This window comes from Drosophila montana, unplaced genomic scaffold (genome assembly GCF_035044405.1).
Source record: "Drosophila montana isolate Dmon_TW-CO22-7 unplaced genomic scaffold, ASM3504440v1 contig_2397_1, whole genome shotgun sequence".
NCBI classification, from domain to species: domain Eukaryota; kingdom Metazoa; phylum Arthropoda; class Insecta; order Diptera; family Drosophilidae; genus Drosophila; species Drosophila montana.
Window position 1 is genome coordinate 45,005 of NW_026997278.1, and position 19,279 is coordinate 64,283.

Below are 19,279 nucleotides of genomic sequence, written 5' to 3' on the forward strand. Positions count from 1 at the left end.
TGTACAGCACTAAATGGTGGTCAATGAGTCTATCAACCTATCGATATTTTATGGTATCCGACATCTTGAATATGGTAGAGTTGTATCTGGTATGTCGGTGTGTATTTGTTTAGTGAATGCGTGTGTGTGTGTCGTTCGGTGGCAAAAAGTGTACATTTATTTTGCAAGAATCCAAGTATTAAATTAATTAATTTATAAAGTCACATTTTGTATTTATAATAACGTTCAATTTTCTTTGTACTTTAATTTTTCCCACCAGTCAACACTTCCGTTGACATAGAAATGCATTAAAAGACATTTGTGAATATTGAATTGTTAAAATCGTCAGAAATAAGTATTTTTAGAATTACAGCTTTGTGCGTATGCTTGCGACTTTGCTGTATATATCTCTTACAATATGAACATAAGACGTTATTACAAGTGTAAGTGGGTATTTTTTATTGAAAAAAAAAAGAAAAAATCCACTGCAAATGAAAAGTGCGCATGTATGAGCACATACATACACTATGTGTGTACATCGGTCAGATGTACATTACTATGTTTATTCGAAACAATAGAATAACGATTCCGTACGATAATTAACAAGCCAGTGTAATGAACCGACATTGTCAAAACTTAAAGCATATTTCCCCAAACTGTTGATACATTTAATTAGCTCCATTAACACATATAACGCCTTTTATGAGCGGTGGGCGTGGGCCTGGTATACGCTATCAAACTTTTGAACCGACATGATCCTGAATGCACACAAAATATTACCGATGCTTACGAAATCATGAAAAATCGGTGTTTGATCGAGTCGAATTTTTCGAAATATGTAGCTAACCAACTCTGACTCTGAGTCATTCAAAATAAGTTCCAGCTTGTGGATGTGTTAAGTTCAGTGATTGTGTTGGTTATGTTTTACATATATTTAATGGACATATGTATCCATATGTACATATAGTCACATAATTTCCAATCAGTTCTACAGATACATATGTCAGTACACATTTGTATATGTTTGAATGAAAATGAACTGATAGCCAGGAATACTTTTCACTGCAGACGGTGCATGTATCAACATATGTATACACATACATACATACATATGTATAAGAAAATTACTCCGAAGCCCGGATATAAATATATGTATATCTAACATACATATGTACTCGTTCGTACTGTGTAATATAATCAGAGAAGCACATTAAGAAAATCACAAAATTTGCCAAACGAGAACTACATTGTCAAGCAGTCAGAAATAAGGAAAACAAAAACTTACAATTAACAAAGCAACTAGTAATGATAAAAATTGTTGATTTCTCGTTTTTTCACCCCGAACCTAATGAAAAGGGTAGAAATGGGTATAATAGTTTTGTGTTAATGTATGTGACAGACAGAAAGAAGCATCTCCGACAACATTCAGAATATACATATATTCTTACTCAGGACAACAAACTGAATTGATCCATGTCCGTCTGTCCGTGCATGAATGCATAGATGGATGCTATATTTATACCGTTCAAATTTCGAGCAATAAAGATTTAGATCCAATGATTAAGTGCGTTTTTCATGTACAGGTGCAGGGTATTTGCTAGTCGGTCACTTAAAGTGCATTCAACTGATTTCGCAGAGTAAGAACAAATGTAATTTTGTGGTCTTATGTTATTTTATAATATGTTTTATATTATGTATAATTAAGATAAGAGATTTTAAGTATTCTCTTGGAATATTTTCCTTTATCCTCACTAATTTATGTACTTTATTATATACTTTCTTATGTAGGTGCTGAGCAATTTATAATGTAGCAGTAACTGGGAGTCGACACAAGTTGTAGATTTAATATCTATAGATCAAATGAATATGGATAAAATAGAATCCGGTGTTTGAAAAGTAGCATTTACTGCGGCTGCTTGCAAGACATTTATACGCACTCGCTGCAACGTTATTTTTGTTTTGATTAAAAGAAAAATAGCTGAAAATATCTGGAATCTAATAGAGAATTGCGAATCCTTAGCAAAGGATTATTCATATTTCGATCTGATCGCCATTGCGGCGATTAGCCAGTGACTGTGGAAATGAATATTATACTCTGTTTACTATCAATTACAATTTTGGGAAATCTACCATCACGTTCAGCCCACGGACAAATATTGCACCTATATAAACATCGTAATGAGAATCTTAATGGAATCTCTGGATTTGCGAATGAGCCGTCTGTATTGGCCGTTCGAGCTGATAGAATTGGACGAAGTACGGATGTCCTTAAGGTTAATATAACGGAAACGGACCTAAATGTGCTTGCCCGTAATGCTGGCAACTTAAGCACCAATATAATAACAAATGTAGCCAAATTTGACACAAGACTCAACCATCTGCTTGTGGACACAGTTACAGGAAGAGTGTTTGTTGGCGGTGTGAATCGATTGTACCAGCTATCGCCAGACCTAGAGCTGCACGAAACCGTGAAGACAGGACCACAGAATGATTCAGTCGAGTGCACTATACTTGACTGTCCGCTTAATGCCGTGCGCAAGCCAACAGATAACTATAATAAGGTGCTTCTTATAGATCGCGCCACATCTCGGTTAATTGCCTGTGGATCGTTGTTCCAGGGCACCTGTACGGTCCGTAATCTGCAAAATGTAAGCATAGTTGAACACGAGGTGCCGGACGCCGTTGTTGCGAATGATGCCAACTCCTCAACGGTTGCCTTTATTGCGCCTGGTCCCCCCCAACATCCAGTGACGAACGTTATGTACGTCGGCGTTACCTATACCAACAACTCGCCGTACCGTAGCGAGATCCCTGCCGTAGCGTCCCGATCTCTAGAAAAAACTAAAATGTTTCAGATAGCATCATCGGCTGTTACGACTGGCACGCGCACCTTTATAAATTCGTATGCCCGTGAAACATATTTGGTGAACTATGTGTACGGGTTTAGCTCAGAACGGTTTTCATATTTCCTAACTACCCAGTTGAAGCATAGTCATCACTCGTCGCCCAAGGAGTATATAACGAAGCTGGTCAGAATTTGCCAAGAGGACTCTAACTATTACTCTTACACTGAAATTCCGGTGGAGTGCATTAGTGAGGCTCAGGGCGGAATTAAATTCAATTTGGTTCAGGCCGGATTCTTGGGCAAACCTAGTTCGGATTTGGCGCAAAGCTTGGGTATCTCGATACAAGATGACGTCCTCTTTGCTGTCTTTTCAAAGGGTGAAAGCAATACCCCAACCAACAACTCGGCGCTTTGCATATACTCATTGAAGTCAATTCGTCGCAAATTTATGCAGAACATCAAATTCTGCTTCAATGGAAATGGAATGCGCGGACTCGACTTTATATCACCCAGCATGCCTTGTGTTTTAACGGTATGTATATAAGGAATTTGGGGAATTCCACACCCAAGTGTGGAAAAATCGTGGGAAACGGTCTTATGAATCTCTTAATAACCATCCGATTGGCTTCAAATCCATTTTCAAAGATCTGTCGGAAAATTCATTTCGTTGAAATTCACCTCTCAAAGTTTAAATGGGCGAAGTTTCGGATGTTAGTTAATTGACAAAGATCATTATGAAAATTCATTTAAGACGCGTTTAATTTTTTCGTGAAATTCACCCTTCCCGAGTGATAAATTTGCGTCGTTTTAAGTTTCGTCCGATCGGCTTAAAACTTGTTTTCAAACCTCTGCCAGTTTGGAAATTTCACCCGCAACTGTGGAAAATAGGCAGAAAATGGTGGTACTAAATGAGTAATAGTCAGACTAATTTTCTCATATGATTGTAAAATATACCTGAGTCGAGAGCTTGGAGATATTTTCGGTAAAGTTAAATATTCCACGGGTGGGAAATGGGTGGATATACCAAAACGAGGAACAGATAAGATGTAGATCAGGCCATTGTTGCAAATCAGGGCTAACAACCCACAGAGGTTGGTTTTTCGGTTCACGGCTCAAACAAACTACCCATAACCTCTGCTTGTCAAATATTTTCAAAAAGGTTTATGAAAATGAGAGTTCGACTGAAAATATTCAAAGCCGTAGTTTGGTCTGTATCGAAAATTGGCATCTAACGAATATGCGAAGATAAATCCAATGGTTGGGGCCCAAGTTGTTTTTACTGTGGGCTGACTCTTAAAGGGTCAACACTTTTTAATTTTAAGCCAATTCATTTTTGAAAAAGAAATGGGTTTAGGTTCTGCGGTTTGTGGGGCAGTTGGTTTGGCCAAAGTTCTGTAATAAGTTGATTGTATTAAAAAACCTTAAAAAAAAATAAAAAGTAAATTTAAATAATGTATCTGATTGCAGAAACTACAAACCATTGGCGAAGACTTTTGCGGACTGGATGTTAATTCACCTCTAGGAGGGGAGCAACCAATCACAGCTGTCCCAGTAGCAATGTTTAACACGAGGCTCACATCTGTGGCTGCGACCAGCACCAGCGGGTATACGGTCGTGTTTATTGGAACAGTCGACGGGTATATTAAGAAAGTAGTCGTTGAATCGGCGACCGTTGCAAATGAATATGCAAGTTTGGCCGTTGATTTGGGTTCGCCCATTAATCAGGACATGCAGTTCGATAACCAAAACCTTTATGTTTACGCTATGTCCGAGCGTAAGGTATCCAAAGTGAAGGTGTATGATTGTGCTGACTTTAGGACTTGTGGCGAATGTCTGGGTGCTAAAGATCCATACTGTGGATGGTGCTCGCTGGAAAATAAGTGCAGCCCACGCTCAAATTGTCAGGATGACGCCAATGATCCATTATACTGGGTTAGCTACAAAACGGGAAAATGTACGACAATAACCAGCGTGGTGCCACATCAATTACAGCGTACCACCGCTCGCACCTTGGAGCTGATCATTGATCATTTGCCGCAGCTAAAAGAGAATCTGATTTGTGCTTTCACAACCGAGGACAAGGCCCTTTTCACAAATGCCACAAAGAAGCGAAACGGTGTCAACTGTACCACGCCCCGCACTGATATGTTACCGCAAATTGAGCAGGGCAAACATCATTTTACAGCGAAGCTGTCAGTGCGTACGAGAAACGGTCCAGATCTTGTCTCAACAGATTTCACGTTCTTCGACTGCAGCACGCACTCATCATGTACGCGCTGTGTATCATCGGAGTTTCCATGCGACTGGTGTGTGGAGGCGCACCGCTGTACTCATGATACAGCCGAGAACTGCCGTAACGATATCTTGGTGACTGGCGTCAGCCGCATAGGTCCGAGCTATCGGTCCGGACCTGGTTTCTGCCCGACCATTAACGCCACCGGCGATGGCAGTGAGGTTCTCGTTGCTGCCGGAACTAGCAAATCCATCAAGGTTAAGGTTCACATCATTGGCCAGTTTATTGTGCAGACACGTTTTGTTTGCCAGTTCAATATTGAAGGTCGCGTGACCAGCCTAAACGCTCAATTGCTTGGCGATACAATCTACTGCGACAGCATGGAATTTCAGTACACATCACGGTCACCGAACTTAACCGCAACTTTTGCAGTTATATGGGGCGGATCGAAGCCTCTTGACAACCCCCATAATATTCACGGTAAGTCTTCTTTCAACCCTCAGCTTGTGCACACAGCTGATGGAATCGTTCATTGTCAAGAGTATTATCATTTTCTCATTAATGCGTAACACATGAATTAGACATCTCCGCCCCATTAAGTATATTAAAATATAATATATTTAACAATTATCAATAATAAACAATTCAGACTAGATCAGTTTCAACAGCCGAGCTGATGTCCGTCTGTCGGTTTCTATTCGAACGAGTCCCTCAGTTTTAAAGCTATCGTCGTGAAGCTTTGCATAGGTCCGTCCAACCGGATCGGACCACGTTATCATATAACCGCTATAGCAACGATAGTTTGAAAAGTAGTTTCTTGCATGGAAAACTTTTGTCTATCAAGATTTTTTTTTACCAAACTCGCCATTTATAAGTTTCACTATATATATATGACAAATTTGGTAGAATGATAAGGTTTCCTATGAACAACTTTTTTGTTTATCAAAATATCTTAACCAAACCCGGCCCTTATTAGTTAAACTAAGCTGCTTGAATATAAGCCAAATCTAATCAATATTAAACAACTATATATTAACAAACCAAAATAGGAAGAAATGATCGATAATTGATTTTTTGTATAGTTAAATATTCTATTTTCCGAAATATTTTGATCAAACTCAGCATTTACGAGCATCACTCACATGTCTGCAATACCGTACGGCAAATCTCTACAAGGGTATTAAATCTCCGGCGTGGCGAAGATTTCCTTACTTGCTCTGAGGCTATTGTGTAAATATATATTCTCTCTCCCCTGTTAGCAATACCCTTTAAATTTTAACACTATAACCCAATCCAGCTTCTGCTTGAAAAAATGCAATAAGTACGGAAAGAGAGACCGACGTTGAGATATATAATATTACTTGCTAGTATTGTCCGGCCTTGCCCGTCAAACGTTTTGTGCTAAAAATTTAGATATTACCTTTAAGCCTGTGGAAAATAGAAATCTAACCATCTTGATTTAAAAATTTGTATTAACTGTTAGTCTCGCAGTGAGAATCTTGAAGTTGAAGAATAAAGTTTCGTTTATTAAGACCTGTTGAAACTTTTGTCATTTTCCACACAAGAATTTCCCAAATCGCTGAAACACGTATTCTGTAAGTTTCTTAAGTAGAGTTTTGAAAATAAGTTTGAAGCAAATCAGACAAAACTTTAAACTTCGCCCAAAAAATCTTTCAATCGCATTTTCCACGAGAAAGCTTAAATTCTGCGAAATGTTTGAAACGTCTCAAATCATTTTTCGTATAGATCTTTCGAAATAAATTTTAAGATGAAACGTCACCCAGCAAATCTTTGACCCCCATTTCCACCAAGAAGGTATGCATTTTTCCAGAAGCACGAAACACCGCTCAAATGAATTTGAACAAAGATCTTTGAAAATTAGTTTGAGGCCGATTGTATGGTAATCAAAAAAGATTCATACAAACACATAACACATAAGGTAACTACAGTGAACATTTGAGCTTCCTAGCTCTTACGATATGGCCTGTGCGTTGATCACCAATCAGTCCGTCAATAAGTCAGTCAGTCAGGACAAACAGTTTTAATATATAGAGATGTATTATAAATTTCAGTTTTTACCAACCATGTATATCTTTTACTTACAGTTGTGATTTATCGTTGTCGCGTGATGGCTGATAGTTGTGGAATATGTCTTGCACTGGCTGAGAAGTACAATTGCGGATGGTGTTCTTCTACAAACACATGCGAGGTGGTTGAGCAATGTAACAAAAATAATGAAGGCAAAACTGATTGGCTCAATCGTAGCGAGATATGTCCAAATCCTGAGATTCATTCCTTTGGTCCCAAAACTGGTCCATGGGAGGGAGGCACTAATATAACTATAAAGGGCATAAATCTTGGAAAAAATTATAATGACATATATTCTGGCGTTCGAATTGCTGGCATTAATTGCATGCCATTTCAACAGTTTTACATTGACACTAAACAAATTGTATGCACAGTGGATAGTCCCGGTGAGCAGATGTATCGAAATGGGCGAATCGTGGTCCAAATAGGAGACTACCGAGGCGAATCAAAAGAAGATTATGAGTTTGTGGATCCGAAAATATCGAATTTTTATCCGCGGTTCGGCCCGTCCTCAGGCGGTACCCAAATACGGATAATTGGCAAACATTTGAATGCTGGATCACGTATACAGGCCTTTATAAATGATCATCTACCTTGTAAAATCATTAGCACTGACTCATCGCAAGCGATATGTCGGACCTCGCCGTCTCCAGGTATTATTGAAGGACGTCTAAAAATGTCTTTCGATAATGGGCCGCGAGAATTTAACGACTACAACTTTAAATATGTACTCGACCCAACTGTTGAGCAAGTTAGCTCCGGACCCAGTGGCCAGATTAAAGTACCAAAGGGTATTCCTGCTGGCGGTATTCGCATTATAGTTACGGGAACACAATTTACCAGCATACAAGCACCAAGCATCTATGTCTTTTACAAAGGTCAAATGTACGCGAGCCAGTGCCGAGTTCAATCAGATACGGAAATGGAATGCCCGTCGCCAACTATTGAGGCAGATAGCCAAATTTTGGATCCGGAGAATCCCACATTGCTTGAATACGGATTTCTCATGGACAATGTGCTAAAAGTACAGAATTTGTCTAAAAAGCATAACAACCATTTTGAGCTTTACCCGAATCCGGAATATTTCACGTTCGAGGAACGTGTCAAATACTTTAAAAGCGAGTACCTTACAATAAATGGTCGAAATCTTGATCGCGCGTGCAAAGAAACCGATGTCGAAGTGAAAATTGGCAATGGCTACTGCAATATAACATCTCTGTCACGACAGCAATTGACATGTCGCCCGCCCACTGAAGCAGTAGCTGCCAGTAACAGTCCCAATGGTCCAGAGGTGATTGTACGTATTGGATCATCATTGGAATATCGTATTGGCATACTCAGTTACGAGTCATCGAACCTAATTATGGATTGGGGGGATAACGTTGTCTTTGTTGTAATTGCTGGCTGCGTTATATTCTTTCTGATCTTTGTTGCCTTGCTTGTGGCATATAGGAAAAAGACCGCAGAATCTCACCGTGAGCTCCGAAACATGCAGGAACAAATGGATATTTTAGAATTGCGTGTGGCGGCCGAGTGCAAGGAAGCATTTGCAGAACTTCAAACGGAAATGACTGATTTAACGGGCGATTTAACTTCGGGTGGCATACCATTTTTGGATTATCGGTCGTATGCTATGAAAATATTATTTCCCAATCATGAGGATCACATCGTCTTGCAATGGGAGAGACCAGAATTGTTACGCAAAGAAAAAGGCTTGCGGCTATTTGCTCAACTCATTATGAACAAAACATTCCTTCTGCTTTTCATAAGAACATTAGAGTCGAATCGTTATTTCTCGATGCGAGAACGTGTTAATGTCGCCTCATTAATAATGGTCACGCTGCAATCAAAACTGGAATATTGTACGGACATATTAAAAACATTATTAGGGGATCTAATTGAAAAATGCATAGAGGGAAAGAGTCATCCAAAACTATTGCTTCGACGTACCGAAAGTGTAGCTGAGAAAATGTTAAGTGCTTGGTTTACTTTTCTTCTCTACAAATTCTTAAAGGAGTGTGCAGGAGAGCCTCTATACATGCTGTTTCGTGCAGTTAAAGGCCAAGTAGATAAGGGTCCGGTTGATGCGTGCACCCACGAGGCTCGTTACTCTCTAAGCGAGGAGAAGCTTATTCGGCAGTCCATTGATTTTCGACCCATGACTGTGAATGCCAGTATTATACAACAGCCAATATTTTGCAACAATTTAGACATGTTGCCGCCACACACTGAGAACGTATCAGTTAAGGTGCTCGACTGCGATACGATTGGTCAAGTGAAGGAGAAATGTTTGGAAACGATTTATAGAAATATACCATCCAGCCAAAGACCTCGCAAAGATGATTTGGACTTGGGTATGTGAACATTAACTTATCGTCTGTCCACTCGGAATTGCCAAAAAACAAATTTGTACTTACATTACATTCACATTTATTTTTTACCTAATTAGAATGGCGAACTGGAGCAACGGGTCGTGTAATCCTATATGATGAAGACGCTACATCAAAAACAGAGAGTGATTGGAAAAAACTAAACACATTGCAACATTATAATGTGCCAGATGGAGCCGGTCTGAGCCTAGTACCAAAGCAAAGTTCCATCTATAATTTTAGTATATTGTCTGATAAAAACGAGAAATCTCACAAGTAAGTAAAAAAAAGGAAAGAACAACTATCTTTGGGTGCCGACCTACGACAACTAGTTTCTTTATTTTCTTTTGTCGGATTGGCTTATGTTTTGAATCCAAGTCAATCTAGTTATGTCCGTCTGTACGAATGCTTCGATCTCATAGTTACAAAAAGTATAGATGTAAAATTGAAGCTCTGGTATATAATAATATGCCGATGTCTTCACTCATTTTCAAAATATCGATTTTGTTACATCGGTATAATATTTATATTATGACGAAGCTCGTTTGTTCTAGTATTTCGTAGTTTCCTACTACCATCTGCAAGGTTATTAAAAAAGTGTGATGTTCTTCACTTAATTTGTAGCAAAATAATTTATTTTTCTGCCATTTAGATATGAAACTCTGAATATATCGAAGTACACCTCCTCCTCACCGACATTCAGCCGCGCCGGAAGCCCCTTGAACAATGATATGCACGACAATGGAATGAAATATTGGCATTTGGTCAAACATCATGACAGTGATATTCAAAAGGAAGGAGAACGTGTCAATAAATTGGTCTCTGAAATATACCTAACAAGACTGCTGGCGACTAAGGGTACTTTGCAGAAATTCGTAGATGACCTCTTTGAGACAATATTCAGCACCGCTCATCGTGGCTCTGCCTTGCCCTTGGCAATTAAATACATGTTTGACTTTTTGGATGACCAAGCCCTTTTGCACGGAATAACAGATCCCGAAGTCGTGCACACTTGGAAAAGCAACAGTTTACCTTTGCGGTATGTATTTGTATACTACATTGTAATAATTTCGAAAACTAATTTATTATTGTTGAATTTCTACAGCTTCTGGGTGAATTTAATAAAGAATCCAAATTTTGTATTTGATATACATAAATCGAATATTGTGGACTCCTGTCTGTCAGTTGTAGCTCAAACATTTATGGATTCTTGCTCAACGTCAGATCATCGATTGGGTATGATAAAATAAATCCGATTATTCCACTTGGTGACACAACAAACTTGATGTCAATGTGTTTATTTGCAGGCAAAGATTCGCCAAGCTCAAAACTATTATACGCTAAAGATATACCCGAGTATCGCAAGTGGGTTGACCGGTATTACAGGGATATTCGGGATATGTCATCTATTTCTGATCAGGACATGAATGCTATGCTCGCTGAAGAATCTAGGGTAAGTTAAAAGCTATTAAATGCAAACAAATGTATCTTAAATCATGATTACAAGTTAAAATTAATTTTGGGTGCTTTCATTCGTCGTTCGAGCTATGAGCTCATGTTTTGCCTCAGAGCGTTTTTTTATTTAAATTTTAGATAGAACAATGCACCTGAATTTTTTATCTATTGTAAATGTCACCCGCAAGTGTAGAAAACTGGTGCAAATTTTTTTCCATTTTGAAATAAAAGGTTAAAAGTAACTTGGCCCAAACAAATTCCGGCTAATACTTTTTTTGAGCGATATTAAATCTAAATATTTAATACTTGGAATACATATTCATGTCCTCGTCAGGCACCAAAACTTTGCATGCAGACTACAATGACCTCATCTAATGATTCGATTGAGTTTTCTTCTATTTTTATACCCTGAATCGAAATCCTGTTTTTTTTTGAAAATAATAAGAGCTAGAGCTAGAGTCGCCAAACTTGACATGTAGCTTCTAGAATAGTATATATATATCAAGTATCTTTCATTTTATAACTTTCGCCACCTCCCCGTTACCACCATAAAGTTATTGATCATGTTCGTAAACCAACTTGTTTTGCCTACCTAATTAAGCCACAACTCCCATTTTGAGAATACACGAATATTTTATAGTACAATAAGGTCTACTACTGAACATTTCATCAAGATCGGCTAAAAAACACGAAAGAAGGCCTGCAAACACGTGCAGCAGCAAACGCAAATTCCAAGAATTTCTGTATACCTGTACACACACACATTCATGCGCGGCTGCTTTGAATTCTATCAACAGCGTTGCAATTGCGATTGTATTGTTTTCTGTGCTGCTATTTTAATTGGTTTTTATACCCTTGCAGAGGGTATTATAATTTTGTCGTGAAATGTGTAACGCATAGAAGGAGACATCTCCGACCCCATAAAGTATATATATTTTTGATCAGTATCAACAGCCGAGTTGATATAGCCATGTCCGTCTGTCTGTTTCTATGCGAACTAGTCTCCCAGTTTTAAAGCTATCTTTATGAAACTTTGCAGAATTCCCTCTTTCTGTTGCACGCAGTTCATATGTCAAAACCAGCTGGATCGGACCACTATATCATATAGCTGCCATAGGAACGATCGGTCGAAAATTATTCTGTTGTATAGAATTTTTTTTGTTTTTCAAGATATCTTGACCAAACTCGGCATTTATTAGTTTTACTATGCTCCCTCCACTTATGCAAAATCTTATTCACATCGGGCTACTATATCATATAGCTGCCATAGGAAAGATGGGTCGAAAATTAAGTTGTTGTATGGAAACCTGTTTTGTTTTTCAAGATATCTTAACCATACTCGGCATTAACTATTTTCCCTGTGCTTCTTAGATACGGGCAACGCACTATGAGCATTTTGAAAAGGTTGGGTCTGCAAGGGTATTAAATCTTTGGCGTGCCGAAGATAGCACTTCTTTCTCGTTTCTCATTAAGACTTAATTATTCACATCGGGCTACTATATCATATAGCTGCCATAGGAAAGATGGGTCGAAAATTAAGTTGTTGTATGGAAACCTGTTTTGTTTTTCAAGATATCTTAACCATACTCGGCATTAACTATTTTCCCTGTGCTTCTTAGATACGGGCAACGCACTATGAGCATTTTGAAAAGGTTGGGTCTGCAAGGGTATTAAATCTTTGGCGTGCCGAAGATAGCACTTCTTTCTCGTTTCTCATTAAGACTTAATTATTCACATCGGGCTACTATATCATATAGCTGCCATAGGAAAGATGGGTCGAAAATTAAGTTGTTGTATGGAAACCTGTTTTGTTTTTCAAGATATCTTAACCATACTCGGCATTAACTATTTTCCCTGTGCTTCTTAGATACGGGCAACGCACTATGAGCATTTTGAAAAGGTTGGATCTGCAAGGGTATTAAATCTTTGGCGTGCCGAAGATAGCACTTCTTTCTCGTTTCTCATTAAGACTTAATTATTGGTGTGGCTATTGAGTAGGGGCGTCGAAAAGAAGCGCGGTCAGTTACAAGTTCGAACCCTACCGAGGAAACTATTTTTTTCTTCTTTTGGCTGGTGTGCTTGTTGCGTAGAAGCGGCAGCAAGTAATGCGGTCACTTGCGAGTTCGAACCCTGCCAAGGGAACTTTTTTTTTTTTTTAATTTATCTTCATTTTGTGTTGGAATAAGAGGGTTCAGGGTATCCCCTAGTCGGGAGCTCCCGACTAGAACCTCTTACTTGTTTTAATTTGTGAGGTAATGTGAACCTAATGATTTCCTATGATTGCAGCTTCACACAACTGAGTTTAATACGAATTGTGCTTTACATGAGCTCTACACTTACGCTGTTAAATATAATGAGCAATTAACGGTTACACTGGAGGAGGACGAATTTTCACAAAAACAACGACTTGCATTTAAATTGGAGCAAGTTCATAATATCATGTCAGCTGAATAAGTCTCGTCATCATTCTCAAAAAAAAAAAACTGGAAACCACGATTTTATGCATCTAAAATAGTATGAAAGTGCTTGTGTATTACCCAATTATGATGGAACAGGAAGTCCATTTCTTTATATACTCGTACATACCACCTATGCAAATATATAAATGTGAGTGTGTGTAAGCCCCAATTCTTTGTCGTACATTATTTGTTTAAGTCCTTCATCTAATTAATGTATGTGATGCAGCCATAAAATTTTACAGCTGTAAAGTAGTACTGCCATAAACTTAGCACATTCATACATTTACACTAACAGCATTCCATTGACTACACTACTTGTCGAGGAAAGGATAACAAATGTTTGTTTTTTTTTTTGTGGGCATGTGTGGAATTTGCTCATTGATATTTATGTAAAATGTTTGTATGTTTATTACACTATAATGCATGTCAGTAATATTAATGTCTAAGAATCGATATTCAATATATATATATATAAAATAATCCAAACGTAAACGGAAAAATCGACTGATTTTAATATACATTAAAACTAATTGATAATTTAATTTAAAATATATATGTATCTATGTAAAATTGTATTTGTAAACATAAATCTGCATCAAATTTGATGAAAGATTCTAACTACAATGTCACGTGTAGTAAAACAGACGAAATTTTGTATTACATTAGTTCTTCTATCAAAGCATACTATGTTACCTGGTAGCCCTGCGGAAACTAAACGTAACAATACTATTTTTACCGAAAGGTATATCAGGGCGAAGCAGCTTTGCAGTTAATTGTGTGGCATCCGCATTTAACACTACAGAATGTATGACAAAGGCAACTCGTCAATGAAAATATAATCAATCCATCAGCAGACTACTTGGATAGCCACATACACACATACATACGATATTAAAGCATTCGATGAAATAGCAACAACAACAACAACAGCGTGACATCATTTCAGTTAATCATTAAAGATATACATATATGTGCATTATTATTATTATAAGTTTGTAATTACAGATGTTCAAGTGTCTGAGCAATTTTGATTTTTGATTAATGCATGTAGTACGTATTTCATAACATTTATGTGTAAATTATTTATTATTTTTACTTTTGAGTTATATAGGATGATATTATAGACAACTATTGTGCACAATAGTGCAATGGAATAAATTTTATTCATTCAAATCTTTTTCGTTTTTCTTTCCTTTATTTGGAATTTCTTTATTGTAGTAAATCTGCGGATACCCATTCCGGTTAATGAATATCCCAAAATTAGCTAGACAAGCCCCAGAGAGAATTTTGGTTATCTATATATATTCAAATAACGTTCGTATGTGTATTCTGAGAATGTGTAATTTTTCCTTCCATAATATACAACGAGTGGGAGCCGGCTTATGCGTGCTTATGCATTTATATGTTTTTTAGAGTTTAATTAAAAGATTTATCTGGTCAATTTGATATCACTAAACGTATAGTATATATATTATAAAGACATGAAATACATACACAAGAATGTATTCACTATTGGTTATAAAATCTGTAGTAAGTAAATGTCTAAAATGTATATGTGTGTATGTCTTTATGTATGTTTGTAAAAAAATAAGCAGCTATATAAGAATTACTGATCAGCAATAGTTGTATACATTTATACTTATAAATATATACAGACTTGTCCGTGTTGTTTGATTTTGATATATAAATAGCAAAATAGTGTGAAATTATTTTAAAGAATTCTTAACAAAATCTACCATATGATTTCAAAATTTCAAACAAAAAAAAACATACTACAAAGTATGTCAAATTATATACACATGTATCTCCAAATGTTGCAAAGACTAAATTTATGCATATGGTATATACATAGTACATACATTGAAAGCATTTTTTCTCGACCTTAAATTAAATCCAAGTTGTCTAAATAACAAGAAATCAAATTAATATTAAAGCACTCAACAAGAAATAATTAGATTATATTAAATAACCCACCAATAACTAGAAAACGAGTACATACACGTGCGTGTGTGTGTGCATGAAAATTGAAAATTGAAAATTGTAGTTTTTATTTCTTTTGTAAGATGTGGTTTGATTTCTTGCTGCTTTAACCTAGGGGCTATGCACTGTATTCCGAAGACTGAATACGCTATAATGCAGTCATGTCAGCCCGTTGTCATTTCGGCATTCGGCATTCGTGCTTCTTTAGGAAAATACATCAATATTGTTTAATTCACATGTGCACATTGTCTAAAGTAAGCTAAATCTATAGTGTACAGATGTGTGCACTATAGAACCACCGATACAGGACCTGCATACATAGCATAAATGTATCAACTACCGACTAACGGAAAATAATCATGATGTAATATGATATAATTTTCAAATTTTCTTTTCGCCAATGCTTAAGAAATAATTCAGAAAAATAAGATGACCTATTGCGAATGGTTAGAACGTAAGGCCTAAGCAAATCAACAAAACTGATTTCAACTAGGTTTGTACATATTATAGTCATTCAAATTGAGAGATTCCTTAACTTTTTCTGTTCTTTAGGTTATGTCCCTTAATGGTTGTTAAACAAATCAATTTACATACATAAATATAGTAAAAGTAAAGTAAAGTATATAAGTATATACATACATATTTATTTGTTTGACAACTCGAAAGGGACAATAGCCAAAAAAATATATTGTGGTTGTGCGTAAAAATTATATAATGATAGTCCATAAAACAATGTACATTTATGTCTAATTACTCTAGCAATCGAATAATATAAAATAAAGTTAAGTATAACTGATCAAATTACCACTGTCAGCTAGGTTTGCACAATCTAAAAACCAATATGAGTACATGAAATACTTGAAAAAAAAAGAAAAGAAAAGAAAAGAACTAAATGGACTTGTGTTTGTGTTTTGCTTTACTATCAAGTGGAATTTTACACAAGAACAAGAATCGAGAAACAATAAATGAATAAAAATAATATGAAGCTTCCGCTATTATTAACATATCTGTAAAAAATATTTATTTCAAAGCTGTGTCGTCATTCAATATACATTTTGTATATGATCCAATTAGTTTTATGTTAAGAAAGATTTTACTTTTATAACTGACAAATTCAACAAATAATAACAAATAACCAGACCGACCACTTTGTATGCTAAACAATTCAATTCAACTGAAATTATACTGATTTGTGTGTGTTCCAATGCGATCGATCCGTTTGAATGGACTAAGTATGTCAAACATTGATATATGTTTTACTTAATTCATCTGGTCACTTCGCCATATTATACAAAATGTAATTTACCTAAGTCGACTGAATCAGTCTCAAACTCAATACCTATGTAACAGTATCAGAATATAAATAATGTATTTGCATCTATGTGTGTGTGCGTGTAAAATATTTTAAAATATACGAATAAAATTTGTGAACAACATTCAAGAATTGTTTTCTCTTCGATTGGACTTTGATTTTAAACGTTTCCACTTATCTATCTTTCTATGTACTAATTAATGCATCATAATGAGTTTATTTTACATCGTTTCGAGTCCAAAAATTTGTATGAAGATAAAGATAAAGAATTTCGGTTCTTTGGTCGACTGGGTTAACCATATATCGTATGGATGGGACAGCCAGTAGAATTATTGGTAGCCACTAAATTTCTGTCGATCAGGTCCACCGTCGACTTCTTCGTTTTTGTTCGGGTCCAAAGCTCGCTCACTGGCTCAGAGGCAAGAGAGTTAGTCTTAGTGCTCTCAATGCTCACTCATTAATTTCTTAAAACCCTTTAAATTGTGTGTGCGTGTGCCTCCACAAGCAACAATGCGCACAAATTGAATTTTTATCAATTTTCGGCCGCATTTCATCCCCTTTGACGGGACGAGTAATATGAAACAATGAAAGGATTTGCCACGCCAATGCGCAATTGTTGCATTTTAGATAGTCATTGTGTTGCCTGCCTTTCTAAAGCAGTTTGCCAAGACTTGAAGGTTTGTGGGATTTCTGAATCTGAATGAGCAGAAGATCAGGATCAAAAACGAAGTCGTCGGTGGACCTGATCTACAGAAAATTATTGCCTACCAATTGTATCAGTCCCAAGTACAAATATGTTGAATGATTAGTATTCAATGGCCAAGAATATAACTTGTACAGATTTCAACCGATTCAAATACATTGGTTGTATTGACTTTTGGCGCACATCTTAACTGTGAAAATTCACCTTAAAAATTGTCACTTAATAAGCCTCAGCAAGTTCTTCAAACAAAGCATTTTTAAAGATGCATGATAAATTTGCACCTATTCGGTTGAGCATTGGATAAGTGCTTCCCCTCTAAAATCTTTGATTTTTGATATTTCTGAGAAATATTCATATTCTTAAATCCTAGAATGTTGTAACCACTTAAATAGTTAAGCCTATAATTCAAGCTGCAGTTTCTTATAATTATTTATCCTGGACATGTAAGTCCGTGTCAGATAAAGTGTTAACATTGAAAGCGGGATATATATCTTTTAAAATATAAAAGTAATTATTTTCGTCTAGAAATTTGGGATTAAATACGGGGTGGGCCTCAAATCGAATTTTCACATTTGTAAGAAGCGTAGGACGACCACCAAATTCCGAGTTTGAAAATCAAAAACTATTTTTACAACTCATTTCAAATGAAATGCTCAAAACGACTTTTATCAATTTAGCTCGAGAGACCATAGTTATAGACGTTTTTTTTTTCACCTTTTCAGCATTTTTGATCTGACAATTTGTTGTAAACGCAAATTCAGTAAACCTCTGTTCAAAAGTTTTTTTTATAGCTTTTCTTAAGCGAATCGATCATTTAAATTGTTTTGGGCAAGTTATGCTGACAGCTGTGTAAGAACTCACCTATCGGAAGGGCTAATAGAAAGCTAAAGCGCCTCCAAAGGCTAAACCCCATACCCTACAGTATAAGGTCATGTCCCTAATTCCCTATATTGTGAATATCCCACCACTGGAAATACCCCTCAACGTAAATATCATTTAAGCTAACAAGCATTATGGTTGGTTACAACTTTACCTTATATCACAGCCTTCCGCTTGGTAGATTAGAAGGTACTCTGATCGATTTGAGCGCATAAAAAAACATATTGTATTCTAAAACCAATTAAAGATTTTGCTCATACATAAGGAACATGATAGAAGGCGTAAAAAGAGTTTTTTATGAATTTTATATATATCCCGGCTCCGATACATGCAACATAAAAAAACAGACCTATATCAAGGTTTAAACTGTGGGATTTGTTTGCATAGAAACAGAAGAAAATAAAATGATTACACCCCCAATAAGGGTACAAGATTAAGACCCTGAACCCAGGGGCGATCTGCAGTTACATTTCGAGCGTTCTTCTATACATAAAGATATTTGAAGACCAGAAGACTCAAGAGAGTGCACCCGCTGAAACTTACCAGGGACATTCCAAGGGATCTTCCCAGGGATTTTCCCAGGGACTTTCCCAGGGACCTTCCCAGGGACATTCCCTTTATAGTTCTTAAGATCGACGCCTTCAGCTATACAAATTCTTCTTCACCTTTAACCCATTACTCCATTTACTCATTGCCAACCCATTGGCTCAGGGTAAAAACATTTTACAATAAAAACAAAGCCGATCCCCGTTTGGAGTTGGGTATGTAAATATTTAAGCATACATTACTTAATACATTCTTTCATACATTCTTTCGAATACTCCTTTTCTTTCAGATTTCTTAAGCAAATAGCTGCCAACAAAATAATGCATTATAAATATACTGGCTGGTATTTCCCGGCCTTACCTGGTCTAAATTCTTTCCTTCAAACTGTAGACATCGATTTTCCAATCATGTGGAACTCCACGTACAAAGTT

At 36.6% G+C, this 19,279-nt stretch overlaps 1 protein-coding gene across 2 annotated transcripts; it reads left to right on the plus strand.

Annotated features, from left to right (window-relative positions):
- The first annotated feature begins 24 nt into the window (after positions 1-24).
- PlexA (plexin A) lies at positions 25-13,491 on the plus strand. 2 transcript variants are annotated; one of them, XM_064681665.1, is made up of 9 exons: positions 25-422; positions 1,768-3,356; positions 4,292-5,537; positions 7,163-9,499; positions 9,595-9,790; positions 10,218-10,553; positions 10,620-10,750; positions 10,822-10,967; positions 13,256-13,491. In XM_064681665.1, the coding sequence occupies exons 2-9, from the start codon at positions 2,061-2,063 to the stop codon at positions 13,421-13,423; spliced, it is 5,856 nt and encodes a 1,951-aa protein (XP_064537735.1). In that variant the 5' UTR covers positions 25-422; positions 1,768-2,060; the 3' UTR covers positions 13,424-13,491. The 2 variants fall into 2 exon arrangements, with proteins under 2 accessions (XP_064537735.1, XP_064537734.1); XM_064681664.1 differs by having other exon boundaries at positions 28-422; positions 10,167-10,553.
- Positions 13,492-19,279: the final 5,788 nt, after the last annotated feature.